The sequence below is a fragment of the Pyricularia pennisetigena genome, chromosome 2 (genome assembly GCF_004337985.1).
Source record: "Pyricularia pennisetigena strain Br36 chromosome 2, whole genome shotgun sequence".
NCBI lineage: Eukaryota > Fungi > Ascomycota > Sordariomycetes > Magnaporthales > Pyriculariaceae > Pyricularia > Pyricularia pennisetigena.
Window position 1 is genome coordinate 1,742,411 of NC_043741.1, and position 23,698 is coordinate 1,766,108.

The following is a 23,698-nucleotide window of genomic DNA, read 5'->3' on the forward strand; positions in this document are numbered from 1 at the left end:
AAGGCGAGGAGACGGATCTACGTTTGGTCCTGTGCATCAGGGGAAGGGCTTGCCTGACAGCTGTCGAGTCACCACTGCGATGGCTTTAGACACCAGGTCACCCGCTACGGTGATTGTCCTAGACTCACCTGCTGACTGGTGCACTGTAATAGGAACAGCGTCAGCAGTATGCCACCTAGAGTCTTTCACTCCGACGATTCCTCTTCGTCCGTCCAGTCCCCCGAGATCAAGCCTGTTACGACCCCGTCGTCAAACGGCAACCCCACCTCGCCTATGCTGGATGCCATTTCAAGCGCTTCTTTTGCTACAAGCAACACGCCGAGCATGGCGAACGAATGGACCAACTCAAGGGGTGTGGCCGGCATAGCTGGCTCGCCAGGAAATCTCGTCAGTCTGATGGGCGAGTCGCCGCCGACCCAACCCTCATCTTACGAAGATACGAAGGGATGGGCATCTCCCCGCTCGTACTCTACAAACAACCATGCATCGGCATCGCCTCCATCTTCGCTGCCAACCAACCGACGCCCGATAAGCTATCACTTGGATGCTCAGTATCAGTCGTCGGAAGCTCCATCGTATCTGACGCCCGCTGGGATCCGCCGAAGCTCACTGCACTCGCACCATGCTCTGTCGAGAACCAGTCCTAATCCGCCGCTGCCCCATGAGCCTCAACCCCATTTTTACGGTATTACAGACCTCGGCTTTGACAATCAACCATCGCAACAGGGCATGAAGGCTGGTGACAGGGGTTACCACTTCGCCTTTGATAAGATCCCTACCTTTGCTGCAGACGGCGCTCCGGGCAGAAACCATGTTGTGACTGCTGGTTATGAAGGTGGCTTGGAAGTTTATTCGGTCGGGAAAAGGGGACTAGAGAGCCTCGCCAGTCTCAAGGGGCTTCGTGGAGGTGTTTTACAGGCTGCGATCTTGCCTTGGGCTACTGGCGGCGAGGGCCAGGACCTGTCCCCGTTAGTCGCGCTCGTGATCCACGGGCCATTATTGGCACCCAGGTCCCCTGACATGGCAGCAGCTGCGACCGGCACCGGCCTGGGTGACGAGAGACAGGGCGGTACTGGCAAGTCCACGTCGCCCGTTGACTGCTATCAAACATCTGTCGAAGTCTACTCGCTCAAGACCAACAGAAGAGTGGCCACTCTTCTTGAAGCCCCAAAGATACCGATCACTGCGTCCGTCACGAGCGAGTTGTTCAGACCGCCTCCACCGTCAGGAGCTTTTCATATCAAGGCTGATGGTGGAAATCTCGTGATATCTTCAGGAATCACGGGAGAGTCCTGGGTATACCGTTACGATGCAACCGACAACCAGGAGGTCGCTGCCAGGTTTTGCTGTGTTGGCAAGCTTTGGACTGCTCTACAACAGCCGCCAAAGGGAGATACTGTGCAAGATGCGGAACGTGGTCGCACATCAGCACAGAAGTCAAATGCCAGATCTCCGATCATCGCCGTCAACGGACGATGGATCGCTTACTGCCCTGCGGCACCTTCATCTCAGATGTCTCTGAGAGCTAGCGTACCGGTGGCTATACAAGGAAGGGCACCGGGCCTGGCGACCGTCACACCCCCTCAGCTGCCATCTGTCACTTCGGATGTGGATCTTCCTATTTCAGACAGCTTGGTGAACAAGATCATGCGAGATGCGACGCAAGAATTCATTCATGGTGCGAGATGGGTTGGCAAGCAGGGCTGGCAGGCTTTCAATACGTATTGGAAGGGGCCTCAGAACTCCATGCAAGGATCACGATCGCCCCCTCTCAGCCCGCAATCATGGGCAAATGGCGCTTACAGCGGCAGGCCCGAGCCTTCCCAATTTCCACCAACACACGGTGCCGCAGCCCCAGCTGTTTCCAAAGAGCCCGGAATTATCTCAATCGTGGATGTCAGCGCCATGGGAAGCTCGGCCGCTGTTCATCCCCTTGCGACGTTCTCTCCACCCTTTGGCTGCAGCTTTCTCAGCTTCCATCCAACCGGATTGGCTCTGTTCACTGCCAGTAGCAAAGGTGACGTACAGACCGTCTGGGATTTGATGCGGGTTCAACACACGAAGAGCTCCCCGCTCCAACCTTCTGTTGGTAACGCCGCACAAAACGGTTCTCGGATTAGGCAAATCGCGCAGTTTTCCCGTTTGACTGTGGCGCGAATCGTTGATGTGTCGTGGGCCAAGCCGCACGGACAACGTGCCGCTATGATTACGGAGCGGGGCACCGTACACCTGTTAGACATGCCTTCCACTGTTTTCACATGGCCGCCTCCGAGAAGACGTATACCGCCCCAAGACCCCAGCGTGACAGCGGCAGAGGGCAAGCATCCTGCGGTGTCGATGGCCACCAGCGCCTTCAGCACCGCACTGGGCGTTGCGAGGCCCTTGATGACTCGGCCGCGACGGAGCAGTAGCACTACGCAACACTTGACGGGGTCGAGCCTTGTTGACCATGCGAGCCACGGCGGCAAAGCCATCGTAGCAACAATCAGCAACTCGCTCGGAAAGACTGGAAGTGCCATCAGTCAACTCCGGCACACTGGTGAAAATCGTACGACGCTACCGTTGTCTGCGGTGCCACCGTCAGCCGGCTGTGCGGTCTGGATCACTGGTCCAAGGAGCTCTTCGCTCTACGTTTTGGGTGACGGGCTGGTGCGTTCTTTTCCCAACAGGGCGCGCAATACGGCCTCAGGAACAGACAGGAACCGGACGCCCTGCTTGACAAGGCACAGGGACTACAAGCTACCTGGCCTTCCTGGCGACAAGGTTTCCTTGGCTGTGAAACGGTACATTGATCCTGATGAGTACTTGGATCTCGTGGATGAGTCTCTCGAGACTGGTAACCACACTCTGGTCCTTGACAATAATAGCCGTGGGTCTTCTCATAAACACGGGGCCGAGTCGTCTATACCAGAAGCAGAAATCGAGTCGAGCGCGCCCTACCAGCCTTTCCACACAGATCGCCGTGTGGCGCTGTACAGTAACGAGCAGCCATATCAGTCCCACGGGGGCTCGTCTGTAGATCATTTATCAAATCTCCTGGTAGACACCAGCCTTGAAGAGAGGCCATCAGGCTCGATGAAGAGACGAAAGCAGGCGGCGGCGGTAGCGCAGCACAAAGAAGACACCGCGGCCAAGTCTCGGATGCAGACGACCCCATGGGTATTTGGTCAAACCCTGGCTGCAACGAGACTTGACACTGGCCACAACCAGGCATCAGATGAAGAGCTGTTGAACCCGAGCTTGGAGGAAACCCGGGCGCTCCCAGCATCGGCCATTGAGAGAGTTCTGGAGCATGGAGAAGGTGACAACCAGATAGTTATCACGACGCGTCGTAGGAGAGGTGGCGGGCGAGCTATCGATGGTGAGGACGACGACGATGGGTTCTTCGAAGACGATTGCGAGGTTCTTGATTTTGCCGACCAGAGGGTTTAAGGGTCAAAGCTGGTTTTTTAGGGGAGGACGACTTTACTCGGAAAGCTCTTTTTGGACTGCTAGTTCTAGAACGAACCAGGGTTAGACTTGGATCCCCACTCAGTTGATTTAAGTCTGTGCAGCCGGCTCCGGCTTGAGGTGCCATTATGGATACATTGGTTTGTATGTAGAATCAGGGCTGCTGCGGTGGAGTGGGTGAGCTGCTTGCAATTGATGCGAACCATAGAATATTCTTCCTGGGAACCATTTGTAAGATCCAAGTCACAGTATGGATTACTTTGGAATGTCATTATGGCAGTCTTTTGGTATCAAATTCCGCTAAGCACGCCATGTATGTTCTGAAGATGAAACCATGTTCCAGGGCGAGACTCGAGAGTTTAGGTAACACGGCAAGAATATCTGCTCAACAACCCCTGTGTGGTTGGTAACTTTTGATAAAGTTTGGCACATCGCTCTACTACTGCTCTCCCTGATTTAAGAGCACCATGCGGCGGCCGCCTAAGCCTTCTTCTTGGCCGCGGCGGCCTTTGCCTTTGCAGCCTTCTTCCTGTTGCTCCTGATCATGACCACACTGAGGAAGGAGCCGACGACGGCGGAGCCGAGAAGAACGAGGATGACCGGGATGCGAATAGCCCATACGCGGGGCGGGAACAGGTTCTGAAGAGGGTGGTCCGAGTCGACAAAGGGCTATTGGGAGGGCGTTGGGTCAGGGTTAGTGAGGTTTTTTTTTCTTTTTTTTTTGTTGTTGGATTTATGCTCTTTTTGTCACAGAAAGAATAAAAAAGATAGCAAGCGCAGCGGGCTGGTAAGGATTGGTGATCTCCCAATCCCCCCTTAACCATTGCGGCCTCGCGGGGGTTGCGCATCTTGCAACGTACCATGAGGAGCGCCCAGATCGTGTAGTAGAGGAAGACGAAGGAGGCAGCCACGAGCATGGCGAGGCCGACGAGTTTGTCGAGCTGCAAGGAGTAGTTAGCGGGATTCAATAGAGATGATCAGATTGGAGAGAGGCAGAAGGGGAGGAGAGCGTGCGAAAAGGGTGGTGGATGCCATTTGTTTACCATCGTCGCAAGATTTCAGATCGAATCGAAAACTGCAGGTCGAGGGGTTGACGTGTATGTGGTGGTTTGGAAACTGCCCTCGACTCTGTTTGGCCAAGCGAGAGTATTGTAAGGGTGTTCCGTCGTCAAGTATCCGGTCGAAATACAAAGCCTCGTGCGTAGATTGGTTACAGCGGGGTGCTCCTCCAAAGTTGGAGTTTTTTCGACGCTGCCTCTTTGCGCAACGGCGGAACTCGACAAAGAAGCACGTCGCGTCGAATCTATTCTCCTATTTCCAAGTGCAAGCTGTCGTTCAGGGGTCCACAGTGCTTTCGGCCGCTGCAGCCCATACCCTTGCAAACGAAAGCCCCACTATTCCAGCCACTCATCGACCTCCTGCTTGCTCATGCCTGTTTGACGAGCGGATGGGTGGGTCGCCCTTTTTTTTTCTAGGCTGGGTTGTATCCAACGTAATTAGTAGCTTCCCCCAAGTCGCGCCTTATTGCTTGCTTGAGTGGACGTACGTTTTCCGAGCCGTGCGTTGTGGCAGAGCTCAGGTCAAGTTGGGTACCTCAGCCTGGTCACTAAATAATATTTTTTTTTTCTTTTTCCCATCGTCATCACGGCTGCCGGCGCCTTGGGATTCAGCGTGCTGGGTTACTGGTTGGACAAAGCTTGCGCCCTCTCAATCGCCATCGCCGAACGACATATTCCACACGACGCGGTAAAACCCAATCACGACCATGTCGTCACCAGATGCGCGAGATGCACGCAGCCCGTCGCCGAGGCCTCGGTCGCCCTCACCTGCGGCGCGTTCTCGGTCTTGGTCTCGGTCTCGGCACGAATCTCCATCACGGTCGCCGGCGCCAATGAGGGAAAGACGCGAGGAGGACGGAAACGAGCAGAGGTCGCCGAGACAGATTGCACACCACCCACGATCACCGCGCGGCAACGACCGTCGGGCCGAGCCCAGGAGACGAGATGCAGGCGGTGGCGGCGGCGGCGGCGGCGGTGGCGACAAGTACCGGCCGGGCAAAGCCAGGAAGCAGCGGTCGCCTCCGCCGGTCGCTACTGAGGAGCAGAAACAGGCAGCTGCCAAGGCAGAGTACGAGAGGCTGCTAACTGCCCGGTCGGGAGGGACGTACGTGCCGCCGGCGCGGCTGCGGGCGCTGCAGGCGCAAATCACGGACAAGACCTCGACGGCGTACCAACGTATGGCATGGGACGCGCTCAAGAAGAGCATAAACGGCCTGATCAACAAGGTCAACGTCAGCAATATCAAGCCCCTCGTGCCGGAACTTTTCAACGAGAACCTCGTTCGCGGTCGCGGGCTCTTTTGCCAGAGCGCCATCAAGGCTCAGGCTGCAAGTTTGCCCTTCACGCCCATCTACGCCGCCTTGGTGGCCGTGGTCAACACGAAGCTGCCGCAGGTGGGCGAGCTGCTGCTGCGCAGACTGGTGCTGCGGTTTAGAAAGGCCTTTAGGCGCAACGACAAGGCCGTCTGCCTCTCGGCCACGACCTTTGTCGCGCACCTCGTCAACCAGCAGGTCGCGCACGAAATGGTGGCAGGCCAGATGCTGCTGCTCCTGCTCAACAAGCCCACCGACGACAGTGTCGAGATCGCCGTCGGCTTGACCCGTGAAGTTGGCCAGTTCCTCGAGGAGATGAATGCTGCCATCGCCAACGTCGTCTTTGACCGATTCCGCGACATCCTCCACGAGGCCGACATTGCCAAGCGCACCCAGTACATGATTGAAGTGCTCTTCCAGACACGCAAGGACCGCTTCAAGGACAACCCCGCCATCCGGGATGAGCTTGATCTCGTCGAGGAGGACGACCAGATCAAGCACTTTGTGGAGCTCGACGGTGATCTCGATGCCCAAGACGGGCTCAACATCTTCAAGTTTGACCCAGAATATGAGGAGAACGAGGAAAAGTACAAGAAGCTCAAGGCGGAGATTCTTGGCGAAGGCTCCGACTATGAGGACGACAGCGACGACGAGGGCTCGGACTCGAGTGACGAAGAACCCGAGGCTGCAGAGCAGAAGGCCATGGACATCCAGGACCGAAGTAATGCCGACCTGGTTGCTCTCCGGAGAACAATCTGTATGTTTCTGGCCGCTATCATCTTTCTGGTTGTTGTTTCATGCCAAGTGCCGCTAACACATTGACTGCTACTAGATCTTACCCTCATGTCGAGTATGGACCCGGAAGAGGCTGTCCATAAATTGATGAAGATAAACTTGTAAGCCACACTCATCTAGATGCTGTCCGCTATCTATCCATCATGTTTGATACGATCATTCCCACGTGTGGCCAAGACTAACCTGACTGACATACAACAGACCTCAGGGGCTAGAGGGCGAGTTGCCATCCCTTATAGTCGAATCATGCGCCCAGGAGCGCACCTACTCAAAGTTCTACGGCGCCATCGGCGAGCGACTTGCCAAGATCAACCGTCTGTGGACGGATTTGTTTGAGAAGTCTTTTGAACATTACTACACAAGCATCCACCGGTACGAGACCAACAGGCTCCGCAATATTGCTCGGTTCTTTGGCCACATGTTCAGTTCGGATGCCATCGGCTGGCATTGTCTGTCTGTCATCCATCTCAATGAGGAGGAGACGACTGCAGCCAGCCGTATTTTCATCAAGATCCTATTCCAGGAGATTTCCGAGGCTATGGGAATGACCAAACTGCATGCTCGCACCAAGGACGCAGCACTCCAGCCCTACATGGAGGGACTGTTCCCGCGCGACACGGCCCGCAACATCCGCTTCTCCATCAACTACTTCACTAGTATCGGCATGGGTGTGCTCACCGAGGACTCGCGCGAGTTCCTCCAAAATATGCCGAAGCCGGCCCTGCCCGCTCCTCCTCCCGATTCGGATTCGGAATCTTCGTCAAGCTATTCATCCTACACAGGCTCGTCATACTCTCGCTCACGATCGCCGTCACCAAGAAGACGTTCTTACTCTCGCTCTCGCTCCCGCTCCCGCTCCCGCTCCCGCTCCCGCTCCCGCTCTGTTACTCCCCGTCGGACCACTAGCAACGGCCGCATCAACGCGCGCGTGCCATCCAGATCCGTTTCGAGATCGCTCTCGCGCTCTCGCAGCCCTGCGCCGACAAGGGGACGCTCATATACCCGATCAGTCAGCCGTTCACGTTCGCGCTCACGCTCTTACTCTCGATCCGTCACACGCTCGCCGACCTCACCGCAGCAGCGAGGTAGGCAGCGTTCCTACACCCCATCCGACCGCAGTCTCAGCCGTGGCCGCAGTCGGAGCTACAGCCGTAGCAGGAGCCCCCGCGGCAGGTCGTACACTAGGTCGCCTGATCGCGGTGGGCCGCATGGTACTGCCGCGCCAAGGTCGGCCGTGCCGCCTCGTAGGGCAAGGTCGGTCGACAACCGGTCGCCGCTTTCCAGGTCGCCATCTAGGTCGAGGTTCCCGACACCTCGTCGTCGGCGAGACTCGCCCAGCCGCAGCCCCGTCAGAGACAGGGAAGGTGGTGGCAGAACTAGCGCTGCAGCTGGCGGCAACTCGGAGCCCAGAAGAGGCCGGAGTTATTCCCGTTCCCCGTCCAGGTCCAGATCGCCCTCACCCGCTCCGTCGCGGCGAAGGAGGAGAGATAGCTCTTCGGACGCAAGCGCGCCGAGGAAAAGGCGTCGGGAGAGCTCGAGATGAAAAGGCGTATCGGGACCATTGCAGGGGGGGGTCTATCTGTAAAGGTTAGCTTATCAGGATTCGGATGTACAAAAACAAAACAAAAACATGGAATCGAATTTCTCATTAGCCGCAAGTTTAAGTTTTTTTTTTTTTTTTTTCTAAACTGATTGGGCGGTAGGCGTTATCAAACGAGGCTAGCTTTACAAGGGAACGCTGTGTTTTCCTATTTTGGGCGAGTAAAATCAAGATTGACCACATGGATTACTGCAATTTGTCTTCCTCGTAGAGTCATTTGTTTCTGACTTGGTGACATATGCCATGGGCCGGCCAAGTTGTTATCAGATTTTCATCTTGGTGACGTGAACAAAGGCTTGGCTGACATGTGGTACATTTGCCCGAGTATCATTGATCTGCAATCAACAAGGTCTTATCGCAACCACCATAACATGTATCATGATAATATAGTCCCACTTGGGTCCAGATTCATTTCATACCAACTGACTAGGCCTTATCATCCACAAATATCTATGTGGTTTTAAGCTTTTAGCAAGTCACGGTTCGATCACAATAGTAGCAGACATGAGTGACAAAACACATAGTTTGAGTGGGTAACTTCTGGTATTTCTTGACACTTTCTAAGTCAGGGTAGTATCTGATACACATGAAGCGAGCTGGGCTATGCTCATAATCTCGTCAGAAGAAAAAAAGACAAAGAAAAAAACTGTAAAATCAAGACGTGCTGCTGCTGGCGTTCAGTGCAATTGGGGAGACGATTCCAAAAATTCCGATCCCTCGACATTGCCCTTCGCAATATAAATCCAAGAAAGTTCGGTCATGTGGGGGGGTTTTTTTTGTACCTGTATGGTTTATGCCGTTTGACCGGCGTACACCAACAGACGAAAGAGAAGGTAGAGTAGGTAGAGTAGAGATTTGGGGGTATGAGTTTGAACACAGTTTTAACAAATAAGTATGGGAAAAGAAGCACATTTGTCCCACTGGAACGGTGTACTCCCCAAAAAGCCAGCAGCTTGATTTTCCAACGTCCTTTTTTTGGAATGAAAAAAAGAGAAATATGATAGCCCAACTACCATTGGTGCTGGCGGACAGAGATTACTGTCTGTTACCAACCACCAACCCACTCGACATCGAAACCTGTACGCCGGTCACGGCGCCAGTTCGAGTCCATGCCCTTTTTCATGGGGCACTCTTTGGCACGGTCCTTGCCAAAGTTCCATTTGCTTCCTCCAAAATGATGAGCATGGTGATTGAATGCCATGTTGTTCATCTGGAAGTGAGCTGTCGACTTCTGAGGGGTCGACTGGTTGTGATGATGCTGGCCAAAATTATAATGGTCCCAAACTCCATGTCCCAACGTAGAAAACCCAGCGGCCGTCTGCTGATGACCACGGATCGTCTTTAGCCCAGCATCGGGCTTCTTAGTTGATGAGTGAGCCCGACGTCTTTCGCCAAGCACCGCCCATTTGTCACTGTCCATTGGGCTGCGCTTGGTGGGCGGCGAGTAGCGAGAATAATGGTGAGGTGGTGATTCCGCTTGCCACTTCGGCTTTTGAGGTGTAGATTGAACCTTTGTGTCCTGGAAGAAGAAACCGTCTGCGATGAGATCGTCATCGATGCTGTTGGCGATGGTGTGCTCAATCGACGGCACCTTCCCTGCAGGAGGAATTGAAGTAGCCTTGGTGACAGGAGAGAGCCCCCTCCTGGGAGTGTCCTCATCATCCTCCTCAATGATCTTGCTGTCATGACTCCAGGTCCTTGAGTTGAGCTGCTGAAGGTTCTCCATCTGGCGTGCACGCTCGTTCTCTTCCTCTTCTTCGTCCTCCTCCCACATGTCACTCCAGCTCTTGGAGAACCCGTCCTTACGTCCAAAGGCCAAGGAGAGTGCAGACTGGCCCCTGGGCTTTGACATGGTGATCGGCAGAGAGCCAGCCATGGGAGAGACGTTGGCACCCGAGTTGAACTTTTGTGTGCGGTCCAGGGCCATGGAGTTGATCGAAGCACCCAAACTCGAGTTGATGACAGAATCGAGCGACGAAGGCGTCTGTCCGTGGGCTGAGAGCCAGTCGGCAGTCGTAGCTTGTGACTTGGAGAAGAGGTCTTCGGTATAGCTCTCATTGTCCGGGATCATGCTCAATTGCCGCAGACCATGGGGTGCAGTGGTGTGCAGAGCCTTGGTCCAGGGGAAGGAACCGTTGTCGACCTGTGGGCTCTGGACAGACGGAGTACGAAGAGGCTCACGATTGGCAGTCGCAACTGTCATGCGGTCAGTTGAGCAGAAGTCATCCAATTGCTCGTCCAAGGTGGTGAAGCTGACAACGCGGCGGAGAGCACGGCGAGCACCAACAAGCGAGCGCTTGTTGGGGTCCATGTTCATGCACTCTACAATGACTTCGTATGTGTCCTGAGACATGGAGGGGAAGACATCGAAGAGCGACTGCTTGTCCCGCGAGAAGTCAAGGAAGAGTGGATCAGACTCGGTGGGCGTGGTGAAGGGGTTCCGGGAGAAGAGGATGTTGAGCAGGCAGATGCCAATGGCCCAGATGTCAGCCTGGGCAGGCGAGTACCCAGCACCGGCAGAGTCATACTGCTCAGGTGACATGTAACGATCACTGCCAACGGTGGCCTCGTAAGTCCATCGCTCAGTTGTTGCGAGACCAAAGTCGCCCAGCTTCATCGAGCCAGACTCGGTGAGGAAGATGTTCTCCGGCTTAATGTCCCGGTGGTACACACCCTTGGAGTGCATGTAGTCCACCGCATCGACGAGCTCCAGCATGAAATTCCGGACGTGCTCCGTCTCTAAAGGTCCGTAGCCGTGACGGATGGCCTCGTAAAGGTCACCACGGCCACAGAATTCCAAGACAAGGTAGAGGTGTGCCTCAGTCTCAAAGCTGTCGATGAGGTTGACGATGTTGGGATGGTTGCCCAGACGAGCATGCAACGTGAGCTCTTCTGACTTATCATCGATGGCGAGATCAAAGCCATACTCGTCTGCTGCAGCCTTCTTGGTCAAACACTTGATGGCCACCGTCTCGTCTGTCTTGAGATCCTTGGCCATGAAGACAAGGCCGAAGGACCCATGATTGAGAGGGGAAATGGTCTGATATCGTCCCTCAAGGACGACACCTGTGTCGAACCTGTCTCGCAGGCATTCCATGGCTGATCTACGCTGAAAGTAGAAAGGGGTATCGTGAAGATTAGATGTGAAAATAGGCGGATTATCGTAGGTCGTTTGATGATACAATTGCAGAGCTTTTTCCCGGGTCCGTTGCTCCAGTCTATGTTTGTTGCTGGTTCGAGCAGGAAGAGGCGGTTTATCGGAGTGTACAGTCAAGAACGAACGAGAAGTCGTGAACTGTCGAGTCTTGCTGGTTAAATGGTCAGGAAACGACGGTTTCGGGAAGAGGTGGATGCGAAGTTGAGATGAGTAGAGATGTACAGTCGTGAGATATCGCAGACGAGCGAAGGCAGGAAAACAAAACGAAAATCGAAGTCGTCAACGTTCAGAGGCTCATAGGTAAAAGATGTATAGGCTGGTTAAACAAAGGAAATAAAAAAAGAGTAGATCAAGTAATGCAGTGTTGACGTCGTCAAGGTATCGGACCTATAGTCCTGAGGGAGAAGGCGTCGCTAAAGGAGCATCGAAGGAGAAAAGTCGAAAAGAGTGACGTTAATTGTATATCGAGGTTTGTAGGAGTAGCGCTGCCGGGATGGCGGAGACGGCGGCAGGAGGAGCTCCGTGTCACCCGAACGAGGAACCAGGTGGTTGGGGTCGTGATAATCTGGTGCTTGCCTGCGTAGATTGACAGGCAGAGGGCGTACGTCGACCAGATGACTCGGAGTGAGGCGAGGCGTGGAGAAACAGGGGCGGTAGTCGAGCAACAACCCTGTTAGGAGCGAGCGGGAAAACCGTTGAGTGACCTGTTGTTGGAGAGGCCAGAGAAGGAGGATGAGTATTTATCAGGACACGAGCACAGCCAGGTGGGCAATTGCAGTCTCTCAATTCCAAACAGGTCTCGAGAAAACCAGTCGAAGGCTATTGCAGCACCTGGTTGTCGATCTTTGTACTTGACATCCGGATGTGATCGTGTGGTCGAGAGAACAGGATGGTGAAGAGATGACTCCTCAACCTCCGTGTTCGGCCGTTGGTGAGTGGAGAAGAAGCCAACGGGGAATTGGCTCTCGAAGCAGCGAGGTGATGGATGAGACAAGGTAGTAAATGGCAAATGGTAGGCAAAGACAAAAGAAAACGATAGATAAGGGTCGAAGAGGTTGAGGGAATAATGTGTCGCTACACGTCGTCTGGTGGTTTGCTTGATTGACGTGACGGGTGGCTTCGGGCGGTGCGGCCGAGCTAGTAGCTGAGTGTCGAGCGTCACAAGAGCGTGCTTGGGTGAACAAAAGGAGCTGTCGAGTCTGCGTTCTTGGCACACAAGGCAAGCTGCTTGTCTTGTTGAAAGCAACACACGCGGAGGCGAGGCCGAGAATTGAGCGTAACCGAACAACGGAGCAAAAGGGGCGTCACGTCCTTTGACCGAAGTGGTCCACGCTTGGTGTTATATCGAACAAACAACCGAGTCGAGGTAGCGATGCATGCAGGGAGAATTGAGGATGGAGAAGGGAAGGAGAGAGTAGCGGTGGAGGAACTTGAATGGGAAAGTGAAGATGAAGGGCAGCATCCCCATCCCAGCAGCCGGGGTGGGCCAGCCAGCCCAGTCGGTCGGTCGGGAGAGAGGCGGTCGGGTCGGGGGTACACGCAATACACACTGAACACACTGCTCTCTCCAAAGTACTGCCTACTTTTTTTACAGGTACCTTACTAGGCCTACGTCCACCTTGGACAGCTCAAAAAAAAATATTCCCCACTATGATTATGAAGTGGGGCCTAAAGATTGGGGACAGCCAGGCTGGGAGTGGGCAGAGAGCCAGGCAAGCGTCTGCTGTACTCGTGTGAGGTGAGGTGTTCACTGCACCGTGCTGCTGGCCAGGTCTGAGGGGGGGAAATGAGTGGAAGCGGATAGACGTCGCTGGATCCCTTGGCCAGTCAGCAGGAGGGCGGTGGACAGGTACGAAAAAAAACGGGAGCAAGGGGTGACACGCAAATGACATGAATGACATGGCCCCAGCGAACCGACAGCCCCAGCCCCGAGGTGGGCAGTTTCCTGCAGGACAGGGATCTGTGCGCATCGGGTATCACTGCTTGCATAACGATATGGAGAGGTACAAGTGGCACAGGGTCGACATGATGGAAGCTCTCATGTACTCCGTACGGTAGGGCCCCCACAAAACATCCACATGAGTGCCAGCGTACTGGCTGGAACGGAGGCTAGCCAAGGCACGATGCGCTAGCTGGCCAGGAAGAGATGGGCATACGGTACGCTAACCAGCCATCCCCCCGTTCCGGCAATGATTGTTTTGTCTTTTGTGCAAGTCCTGAGCGGCGCTTGTTTTTGTTTACTTTTGGTTCCTGTTCTATGGTCTTTTTTATGTTCTTGTTCGTTCTCTACCTAGTTTAGACACAAAGTGACTAATTAGTGTCATTCTCTTACATTTTCTTTCTTGTGAGCTGATATCTGACCTGACGAGTGTGGCTGTGGAGTCCAAATTCCAACGGTTCCCCCGACCTATGAATGAATCGAGGAATGGTACTACCCAATTGCAGCGTGACTGTTTATTTCGTCAAATGAATCCACAGTACAGTCATCTGGACTTGCCCAATTGCCTACTTGTCTTGTCATATTTTTTTTTCTTGTTTTGGTCTCAAATTTTGGATTGCTCATTCATTTCAACTAAATCCAGGCACGGGCCGGACAAAGAACATCATAAGTCGCCTCATTCACCGGCGCCGTGCACCCTCTCACGGCAGGTAAATTCGTTCGCGATTCGTTCGCGATTCGTATTGACTGTGAATGCTTGATTGAGTGCATAATTTCAACTGTGGTGCAAATGTGCTGCACCGCCCGGTTTTGGCTTTTTTAAACGTATGTACTGTACAATCAAACGGCGCTCCTGCACCGTGTGAACCGTCCGTCACCCAACGGGCCCGTCCGTTCAGACACAGTAGCAGCCTGGACCTTACAGCCAGCCACACCACGCCCCCCTTCTAGCGAATATGATTGCTAAACATGGAAAGTCAAGCAAGCCACTCCCAGTAAGCAAGGCTTAGGCTTTCACCAAAAAAAGGGACCCTGGATCCACCACGGCAACGGAGGATGGTCCAATATGTACTACAGTGGTGGCCGTCCTGGGACCAGGGGAGGAATCGAAAATGCGTGCCTTGGACCTCTCGCCGTCCCTACGCCGGCGAGTTTTTAATTGGTCCTTGACGGTACTTTTTCGCCAAGGGAAGCTGCCCCCGTAGGAAATGCGACATACTAACACGGTGTACGGTGCAGCTACATCTGATACGGGCGTCCATTTGGCCAAAGTCCGCAGTTTCGAGTTGACTTGTTTTGACATGACAAAAAAAAACAAAACAGAAAAAACCAAAAAAAAAAAAAAAAAGGGCTACACCGCCAATCATTCATGCTGTCAGGATTTTTTTATTTTAATTTGTTTGCAGCTCGCTCTGCTTACGGTACAGCACCTACCATTGTTGTTTTGGGGCCAATGCAATTTCCCAAGCATCGATGATCCTCCAGTAGGAGGACGATTGGTGTTAAGAAAGAGATGCATTGCATTCCCGGTACGTCAGTCGCTTCGCGGCCACGTTGTAAACATCTGTACAGTCTGTGCATGTTTATCTTTTTTTTACGCAGGTAGGCTTGCGGTGGCTTTGCTTGGCTACTATCTGATAATTATTATCTGCCTGGCTGAAAGCATCAACTAGGAAATTGATGGATGAACTGCATGGTCCGTGGCAAGCGCATCGGCATTGAGAACACATGTCCAAGTCTAGTTAGTTCCTGGGGTTCGTCCGCACTGTCCACCTCGATAACCAATAACTCAACCCCCACACAATACACACCATCCAGGTTGCAATCACAACAGCCCTCATGCAATTGGTCATATCACAACACGCTCAACAGTGTTGGAGCTTAATACCTGCCAGCTTCTGTTTCACTTGACGGGCCTCTTGTCCAGTCATTGGTCGCCTGTATGCACTCCTTTTAAACCTGCATGGCGCATAGTAGCCGTTGCCGCCCAACAGCATTCTGCCGGTTGCTTGTCGCCAAAGAACTCTTTTCGTCGGCCCTTTATTTTAACAGGACAATTCAACGGAGTGTGACAACATACAGTGGTGCACAGTCCTATCTATCTGACTATCAATCTATCTAGGGAGTACAGGAGGACCCTTGGAATCATCAAGTATCCGTCTGGACTTGGGCCTCTGGGTTGTCAAAGTTCGCCACGACGTGTTCAAAGCAAAACGAACCACTCCAACTGTGACAGCGGAAACAGCGGGGCGCTTGGACTTTCCAGTTGACAAATGATTAAAAGATGAAATAATCGAGCAAATTAGTCAACCCAGGGAAATGGAGAACAATCAACAGCCGAAAAGATGGGATTTTTGATATGATGCAAAGACGGCATTCGGCCATGAAACGGGGACGCAGGAGTCACTTGTTAGACAAACTCCACCCCCAAGCTAGAGACTCGATCTCTCATCATTCAGAAACATTACGCCTTTGAACTCTTTTTCTGTTTGGGTCCAACCCACCCCACACTTGGCGTGGAGTGCGTAAATGCCATTCGCTTGTGTGGGGGTTTTCTAACCTCAAACTCGGCTGGGATTTGCTGCGAGCTGTTACGGAGGGTTGCATTTTTCTCCATAGTGAATGGATTCCCATTCCTGCGCAGATTCCGATTTGATCCCCTTTGACGCAAGCTATCACGCGAAAAAAAAACATCTATTCCAAACTTGGCTCGGGGAGGACCCAAACATGACACACGCCAACGATTTGCTTTTTTTTTTTTTTTTTTTCATCGCCTTCTTTCGTATGAATGATCCAGATGCTGCCTTCCTCAGTAGCTCAAAGTAGGCTGGCGGGTGGGCAGATCACGCAAACGCGGAGCCCCCAAATTGCGACGCCAGCATCCGTAATTCATCACGGGTGTCTTTGTCTCTCTCATTTGGGAAGCAATCCCAACCACACCCACCCACCCCCATGTCGGTCCGTGCTGAAAGTCAATCAATCAATCAATCAATCATGTTATCGACGGAGGGGCGAGTCAAGCTTTCGTCCATCATCCTACCTACGTAATCAATCATCAGGCCAAAAGCCTAACCATAGTCGCATCAAGTCCATGTATTGTCTGGTGACTCTGAATGTCATTTCCCACAAGCCCACTCCCTGGTCCATTAGGGGTTGGCAATTAGACTCACCAGAGATTACGACATTTTTTTTTGCCTTTGTCTTTTCCAGAAGGTACAATCTGTCCTCAACGTCTTTTTTGGGAGTCAATTGTCCGATTATCGGTTCACGCCGCCCTTTTCAGATTGTCCAAAAAAAGTCACACGTCACAGGATGAGTCTTTGACCATGTTCTTTTTGGGGAGGAATTCGAGGCGGTTCACCTATACTAGCACTAGCTGCCACCCATGGCTGAGGAAGCGGAGCACGTTCTCAGAGGCACGTATACCAGGTGCCTATCTAGTCTAGACCTAGCAGTGTTATCTTTCATTACCTCTATATGTACTACGTATGTCAGGTACTTGAAGATTGTCCCCCGAAATGGTTGCTTGGCTCCATAAATAACAAAACATTATAAACTTAAATCGTTCAACTTGCAACAAATGTGGCGGTCAATTAGGGACGCTTCACTGTTTTTTCTCCTGTCAATGCCGCTGGCGCGTTGGCTGGACGATCTGGTTCGCCTACCAACTTGAATACCACACGAAACATCCATCTGTCCATACTTTGCATTGGGAAAGGGAGGCTGGGCAGAGACGGATGATAGGGCGACGGATTGGTAGGATAAATTGGGTTGTGGGTGTTGTGTATGGGTGGTGTGGGTATCGGCATCCCAGTAGCTGCAGCTGGCGCTGGAAAAAGGCTGCTGCATGTTGATGGGTTTTTACATGGGATCCTGCAGCATATACCACCACCACCGACTAACTGGGTAGGTAATTGGGATCTGGGTGGCATGCGGTCTGTGGCTGGCCCCGAAAAAGGTTCTGATGGTGTCGAGGCCTAGCTTGCCTAGTGTAGTAAATTGGAAATAAAAATAATACAATAATAATAATGAAATACCAGACGACTATTTCCGGTTGGTTCGGGTAGCATTTGCATATCTGCCGTGCTGGGTCTGTCTGGACGAGACTTTTGAAATCGAACAACTGTAAACCAGACAAAACAGAACCCATTCAATCATTCGGACGGAGGAGGGGGGGCGCGCCGCTGTGACAACACTCTCCAGTCCGAGGAAAATCAATTCGGGGAAAACGGCAAGTATACTTCGTGCATATCGTGCCATGTACGGGATGAAATCAGACGGGACGGGCGTGCGACTTTGGTACCACCAATCTGTATCTTCAACGCCAAAATTGCCCCTGCCTGCATCTTTGGGTTGGGATCCGCGTGGCCGGTGTTTGTATGCTCTTTGTTGTATGGTTTGGCCACACACACACACACACACACACACACACAGAAACGCGCTTCGTGCTGCAATGCTTCAGGAAACGTATGTTCCTGGATTAAAATAGAATCTACAGAAACCGGCGCTTCCCTAGTACATCTGAAAATGATTGGTGTTGCATGGGTCTCCTGGAGCGCGCGGCTGGCAGCCGTACGGGAGAAGTTGGGGTGCCTTGGTTGGAGGTAGGTATGCGACCGTTTTTACCAGCCACTACACTATAGTGCAGATTAGTCTAGAGTTACTGTACTCCGCAGTCTTGTCTGTCTGGTTTTTGTTCAAGATCACCGCCAAGTGCTGTCTCTACAATAGGACGGACTCCTACTGCAGATTTCCTCAGATGTCTTTTGCGAATCAAAGCTCGTCCGTCACCGTCCGCTTGCAGGTTGAGTCGACCAGGATACCAAAAGCTTGTCTCGTTCCGAGATCATGCAGGATCTAGTCGGTGTAGGAGCTGTACCTAGTGAAAACTCTTTCACCTTTTCTGTCTGTGTGTGGAATCTTAATAGGATTTCTCCGGTCCAAATATTGTCTTGTTGTGCTGGCGTCGCGTGCTTTGGCATGTCCAAGGAAGAAGGCAGCGAAATCCCTTCTGGCCCCAACCGACATTTGCCCGGAGGCCTTCCGAGCTGCTACCAGACCACCCATTCTGAACCTCCGGAAGTAGGCAGTGGGGCGCCGACACTCAGAATCGAGACTAGCGCCCGCACTCCGCTCCATCCGATTGCATGCCCCGCATTTCTGCATCCGTCTGACCGCTCTTTGAATTTTCGATTTTCCAGATCCTGTCGTCAACATCGTGCTTGTCGCTACCAAGTAATTAAACAAATCTTTGACGTGGTGGGAGAATTTTCCCATCTGGAATCCAAGGCGCGTCGCGAAAATACCTTTTTTTTTTTTTCCTCCTCCCCCTTTTGTTTTTTTTCCGACGCACGCCGCGCTCACCTCCTTGTTCTCGAAAGCAATTCCCGGGTTAGCCCGAGAGGAAGCAACCATAAAAAACCCTGATCTACTTCACCGCCCATTGACGTCTTTTTTTATATTTTTTTCCTGTCGGGCCGCGCAAATCAGGTCTCAAGTAATTAGGAGAACCCTCCCATCTCCAAACGACGTCTGTCCGGAGTTGATGAACCGTGCATGAAAGATTGGCATACGCTCGTCGATAATCATGGCGTCTGCGGTCAAAGTGTTTCTTCTTGACATTGGTAAGGCTGCTTATGCAAACTGCAAGCCGTCAAATTGCTTCGGTGCTCCACATCCCACGAGCCCAACAATTTCTTCTTGGGCTGCTCTACGGAGGTCGTTGGCCTTCTTTTTGGGTTATCAGTTGCATCCATGTTGTTTTTCTCGTCAGATATGCAGCTTGTTGACCCTGCGTTGAATCCAAGACGCCAATGGCGGGTGGCACAATCAGCTATGCATACATACAGTGTTGGGTAGTGGCGCATAATCGTCCGGGATGCAGTCTGGCTAATACATGCTTTGGTTTTTTTTTCCTTAGAGGGCACAGTCTGTCCCATCTCGTTCGTCAAGGAAGTTCTTGTAAGGCATTCTTCCATGTGCTATTCTCAGAGAACACAGCCCCGGCTTTACCAAGTCGAAGCATCAGCATACAACATCAAGGCGAGGGAGGTGATGGTTGCTCCTCGCTAATGGAGGAAATACAATCGTTCCCATCATAGGTGGTTCCCATGTTTCCGTGTCAAGTTTCGTCATGTTTGGCCATGCTCTGTTATGATTGCCGCATAAACTTGCCCATTTGTCCCTCAGCAACGATGTCCTGCGCCCCTTGCAACAGGGCATATCATTACGCATGCCTCGCTGACAAACACATCCCTTGGCATAGTTTCCGTATGCTCTAGAAGCGCTGCCCCATACGCTAGACTCCCAGTGGGACGATCCGGCTTTTAGTCAATATAGGGACGCTTTCCCGGCCGAGTATGCGTCCTCCAAGGAGGCGCTAGCGGCTCACGTGCGTGATCTGGTGAGCCGGGACGTCAAGGCCCCATACCTCAAGAGTCTACAGGGCTACCTCTGGAAGAACGGCTATGATTCTGGTGAAATCCGTGCACCGCTGTTTCCAGACGTCGCGCCAAAGTTCGCCGCCTGGCAGGCTGCCGGGATCGCCATCATGATATACAGTTCGGGATCGGTCCCCGCCCAGAAGCTGCTTTTCGGCCACACCAACTCGGAGCCCGCTGATCTCACTCCTGCAATCGCCGATTTCTTTGATACTGTCAATGCCGGTCCCAAGACCGAGGTTGCGAGCTACGAGAAGATCGCCAGCAAATACCCGCAGTATCCCAAGAACGAGTGGTTGTTCTTGAGTGACAACGTCAAGGAGGTCGATGCGGCGCTCGGTGCGGGGCTTCAGAGCTTTGTCGTGCAGAGACCTGACAATCCCGAGCTCCCCGATGGTGTGGAGAATACGCACACGGTGATCCGCAGCTTCGAAGAGTTGTGAATAGTTGCAAGTGCATTAAGCTATGTGATGGCGCGTCGTGTTGGGCTAGTGCGCTGGCCAGGTCGAACAAAGATGCACAATTCCTTGTGCCTGATTGACTGCCTAAAGCGAACGGCTTCAGGGGTCACGCACGTTGAAGAATTTGGTGTTGATGCATGGATTATTCATCGGCATTATTCTTTTATCATGGTCACCACATGTAACCGGAAGCGAGCTACGGTGAGCTAGACTAGAACTAGAGTCCGAACGTGGCGCCCTGGACCCAAGTCTAAAGCCGAAACAAAGACGGCTTGTATGCAGCCTTGTCCAATGCAAAGAAACCTTCCAGGTGACTCTTAATAGGGGTAGCAAGCCGCAAAAGGGTGCGTCACAAGTTCACCGGTAAACTAGGACGGCCTTGAAATCTATTGTGATTGAACCCCCTAATCTGTTTTCGGACAAAGAGAAGACCGGTCTACGTGGATGTAGGGAACCCACAGACGGCGTTCATTCAAATGGGTGCAATTAAAGACAGCCCTAATGAACACGAAGGATTCGTTTTATCCTCCAGTTAACTGCGAATGAGCCAGAAGGGGCTGACCGTCTCGATCTCGGTCAATGACGCTGGGGTCAATCGATCATGCTGTTGTGCAAAACAAAGTCATCAGCGATCTAGACCATCGGCTTACGCCTTGGTCATCCTATGACGTGATCAACTTGGTGAAGTCCTCTGAACGTTACAAAAACACATTATTTGGCCGAACTCAGCAGAAGCCCAGTAGCTGTAGTTGCCCCTTGGGCCGTCGCGGGGACCAAGGCTCATAACATCCTACGCCGAGGGCCTAGAATGCCCCTTGCGCCGGTGCGTTGCGTGGTGGCACGCATTCGACAAAAGGGAGCCTTTGAATAGAAATTATTGCAGCTAAAAAAAATGGCGGCCGTGGGCTGAGACATGCCAAACCACAATCGTAGTGAACGAGGAACTTGCCTGCATCATGATCGCCAGTCAACTTCAGCCTGAAGAAGGACGCCGCGTGCGCAAAATATATCCTGCTTCGACTATCAGTAAAGCTGTAGTTTCCATTGGCAGTCATGGCGGCTTCTGGGCACACATCATCGCAGAGAAACGGTGGCATGGCAGAAGATGTAACTGGACACAGCTTCGCAGATCAACTACACTCATCTGTAGTTTTGGAAAACAGAATCTTGGAAAGCCCGTCCTGGGAAGACTTTACCGGTAGTTTCTGTCGTCGATTGGCCCTGGAGTTTTCCATACATGGTGAAGGAACTCTGGTCTTATATCATCCCTGGGCGGTAAGAACTATGGCAAAGTTGTTGCGTGTTGATCCTGACCGCACCTCTTTCTTTGCAAAAGCTTCCCGCTTTTCAGGCAACTTTGATTCTCGCCTCCAGAGGTAGTACACAAGTCGTTGTGTTGGCTTGGAGTGGATCAACTTGAAGCCCAACGACGCCATTATGCGCCCCAACACCGTCTCATCCATGTAACGAGAGTTGGTAACGCATGGTGCTGGCAAAACTAAGAATAGACTCGGTGTAAAGGATACTGCCGAGTTGTTTGGCACTCGAAGGAAATCCAAGGTTCGAAGGAGCATGTCGCCACGGAGCCTCGGATCGGGAACAAAATTGAGCACCAGCGAGAGACTGATAATATCGAAGCGCTCCAAGTCATCTTTGGGCAGAGGTCGCTGCATGAAATCTTGCTGTTTGATGCCTTCCGCTTGGCTGTTGAGATCGATCCTTTCAATGTCGAAACGGCCGCTCTTTGCACATGCGTTCTCTGTGCTGAGCGCGCCGACCTCGAGGAGATGAAGACGCACATGTTTGGTGTCGGCATCAGGCGGCGGATATTTCTGTATCCATTCCATCAATACCCTGGAGCTATCACCTCCACGGTCCTTCCGTTGGCCCTGGAGGCTTGCCTGCTGATACCTCTCGAGACCACCCATGTCTGCGATCTCTTTTTGAATGGCGGCCTTGGCTGCCTCATCCCCCTTACGGGTAGCCTGCAATAGCCTTTTCTCCAGAACATGAAGATTATTGATCAACGCCTTTGTGGCTTTCCGCTTGATCGATTTGGGCTTCTGGTGAAAATTTGGTGGCCTGCTGGCAGCGAGGCTTTTGCCAACGCGCTTGCCTTTGACACCCATTTTTGTTGCATTGATGTTGGTTAGTTTGGCAGCTTCTTGACGAAAGTGAGCGATCAGGCTCTCCTCCTCGGCAGCCTGGCCACCAGCGACTATGAGCTTGAATTGGCCTGATCCGGACTATGCAGCAGGCGACAAACTGTGAACTGAATTCCAGATTTCGCACACTCATTCCAATATTCTTGCCAAGACTCAAAAAGGTGACTTCGGTACGTACCTTTCTTTCCAAGTGCCAAACCCTGTACCCTTTTTTCACCGCGTGGTTCGTGCACAGAATCGGTTCCGCCGTCACCCCACAAACCCTAAGCAGTAATTTCACAAAAACTTTCCTCCAGAATCGGTCGACCGCTTGCCTCACTTTCTGCTTCATCCACCAAACGACACAACCCGCCGCCGACTAACCCCCAGAGACGCAGCCGACAATATCAACAATGGCCCCTAAGGACGCAAAGAAAGGTACTTGAATAAATCACCATTGGAGGAAACAGATGGTCAAACGCTGTTACCTCGTTCCCCCTCAATCGACTCGCTAGCTCGGGCGCAATGCCGATTTCGATATGTCCTCCAAACTGTCCGATTCGGTCGCGATGAAGGATGCATCAAGAAACAAAGCAGCAGCAGATTTTGCGAGTTCTTATGATTAAGGGCGATTGCTGATGCGTACTCTTCACTTGTCTGTAGGCGGTGCCTCCAAGGCCCCCAAGGGCTCCAAGCAGGCCCAGGCTGCTTCTAAGGCTGCCCTCAAGGGTGTAAGTGATAGGATTTTCTTATTACGAGTTTTCGACCGACCGAGTGCTTTTCTGACATCAATACTCGCTTCCCGACAAACAGGTGCACGCCCACAAGAAGGTCAAGGCCCGCTACACCACCAGTTTCCACCGCCCCAAGACCTTGCAGCTGTCGAGGGCCCCCAAGTACCCCCGCAAGTCGGTCCCTCACCTGCCGCGCCTGGACGAGCACAAGATCATCGTCCACCCGCTCAACACCGAGAGCGCCATGAAGAAGATTGAAGAGAACAACACTCTGGTCTTCATTGTCGACATCAAGGCCAACAAGGCCCAGATCAAGCAGGCCCTGAAGAAGCTCTACGACCTGGACGTGCTCAAGATCAACACCCTCATCCGGTAAGGACAAACATAGCTCGTGCAGGACTCTTTTGGTTATCTCCAAAATCGATACTGACTTCTCTTCTTGTGCAGCCCTGACGGCCAGAAGAAGGCCTACGTCCGCCTGACCCCTGACGTCGATGCTCTGGACATTGCTGCCACCAAGCTGGCTCTGGTCTAAGTATCTTCTTGTGTGGCTTTGTGCTGGTTGTCTTGTTTTAACGAGGGTTTAAGGGAATGGAAATACCATGCA

At 52.6% G+C, this 23,698-nt stretch overlaps 8 protein-coding genes across 8 annotated transcripts in view; 5 read left to right on the top strand and 3 right to left on the bottom strand.

Annotated features, from left to right (window-relative positions):
• Positions 1-3,432, top strand: part of PpBr36_00460 (uncharacterized protein) — a gene marked incomplete at its 3' end in the record, with an annotated part of 3,632 nt that extends 200 nt beyond the window's left edge. Inside the window, exon 2 of the mRNA XM_029887653.1 lies at positions 153-3,432. Coding sequence (XP_029751448.1) covers positions 169-3,432 — 3,264 coding nt within the window. The 5' untranslated portion in view covers positions 153-168. The remainder of the gene's footprint in view (positions 1-152) is intronic.
• A 498-nt stretch (positions 3,433-3,930) lies between these two features.
• Positions 3,931-4,392, bottom strand: PpBr36_00461 (uncharacterized protein; the record flags this gene model as incomplete). The annotated part of the gene is made up of 2 exons (XM_029887654.1): positions 4,311-4,392; positions 3,931-4,119 (listed from the first exon to the last, which is right to left on the bottom strand). The coding sequence occupies exons 1-2, from the start codon at positions 4,365-4,367 to the stop codon at positions 3,931-3,933; spliced, it is 246 nt and encodes an 81-aa protein (XP_029751449.1). The 5' UTR covers positions 4,368-4,392.
• An 823-nt stretch (positions 4,393-5,215) lies between these two features.
• Positions 5,216-8,159, top strand: PpBr36_00462 (uncharacterized protein; the record flags this gene model as incomplete). The annotated part of the gene is made up of 3 exons (XM_029887655.1): positions 5,216-6,578; positions 6,654-6,717; positions 6,818-8,159. 3 exons carry the CDS (start codon positions 5,216-5,218, stop codon positions 8,157-8,159), a joined length of 2,769 nt encoding a protein of 922 aa, XP_029751450.1.
• A 1,102-nt stretch (positions 8,160-9,261) lies between these two features.
• Positions 9,262-11,313, bottom strand: PpBr36_00463 (uncharacterized protein; the record flags this gene model as incomplete). Its single annotated transcript, XM_029887656.1, has 1 exon — positions 9,262-11,313. The coding sequence occupies one exon, from the start codon at positions 11,311-11,313 to the stop codon at positions 9,262-9,264; it is 2,052 nt and encodes a 683-aa protein (XP_029751451.1).
• Positions 11,314-13,023: 1,710 nt separating this feature from the next.
• On the top strand, positions 13,024-13,431 carry PpBr36_00464 (uncharacterized protein; the record flags this gene model as incomplete). Its single annotated transcript, XM_029887657.1, has 2 exons — positions 13,024-13,069; positions 13,283-13,431. 2 exons carry the CDS (start codon positions 13,024-13,026, stop codon positions 13,429-13,431), a joined length of 195 nt encoding a protein of 64 aa, XP_029751452.1.
• A 5,468-nt stretch (positions 13,432-18,899) lies between these two features.
• Positions 18,900-20,195, top strand: PpBr36_00465 (uncharacterized protein; the record flags this gene model as incomplete). Its single annotated transcript, XM_029887658.1, has 3 exons — positions 18,900-19,050; positions 19,233-19,273; positions 19,578-20,195. 3 exons carry the CDS (start codon positions 18,900-18,902, stop codon positions 20,193-20,195), a joined length of 810 nt encoding a protein of 269 aa, XP_029751453.1.
• Positions 20,196-21,475: 1,280 nt separating this feature from the next.
• On the bottom strand, positions 21,476-22,342 carry PpBr36_00466 (uncharacterized protein; the record flags this gene model as incomplete). The annotated part of the gene is made up of 1 exon (XM_029887659.1): positions 21,476-22,342. The coding sequence occupies one exon, from the start codon at positions 22,340-22,342 to the stop codon at positions 21,476-21,478; it is 867 nt and encodes a 288-aa protein (XP_029751454.1).
• A 428-nt stretch (positions 22,343-22,770) lies between these two features.
• PpBr36_00467 (uncharacterized protein) lies at positions 22,771-23,626 on the top strand (the record flags this gene model as incomplete). Its single annotated transcript, XM_029887660.1, has 4 exons — positions 22,771-22,795; positions 23,021-23,088; positions 23,171-23,463; positions 23,539-23,626. 4 exons carry the CDS (start codon positions 22,771-22,773, stop codon positions 23,624-23,626), a joined length of 474 nt encoding a protein of 157 aa, XP_029751455.1.
• Positions 23,627-23,698: the final 72 nt, after the last annotated feature.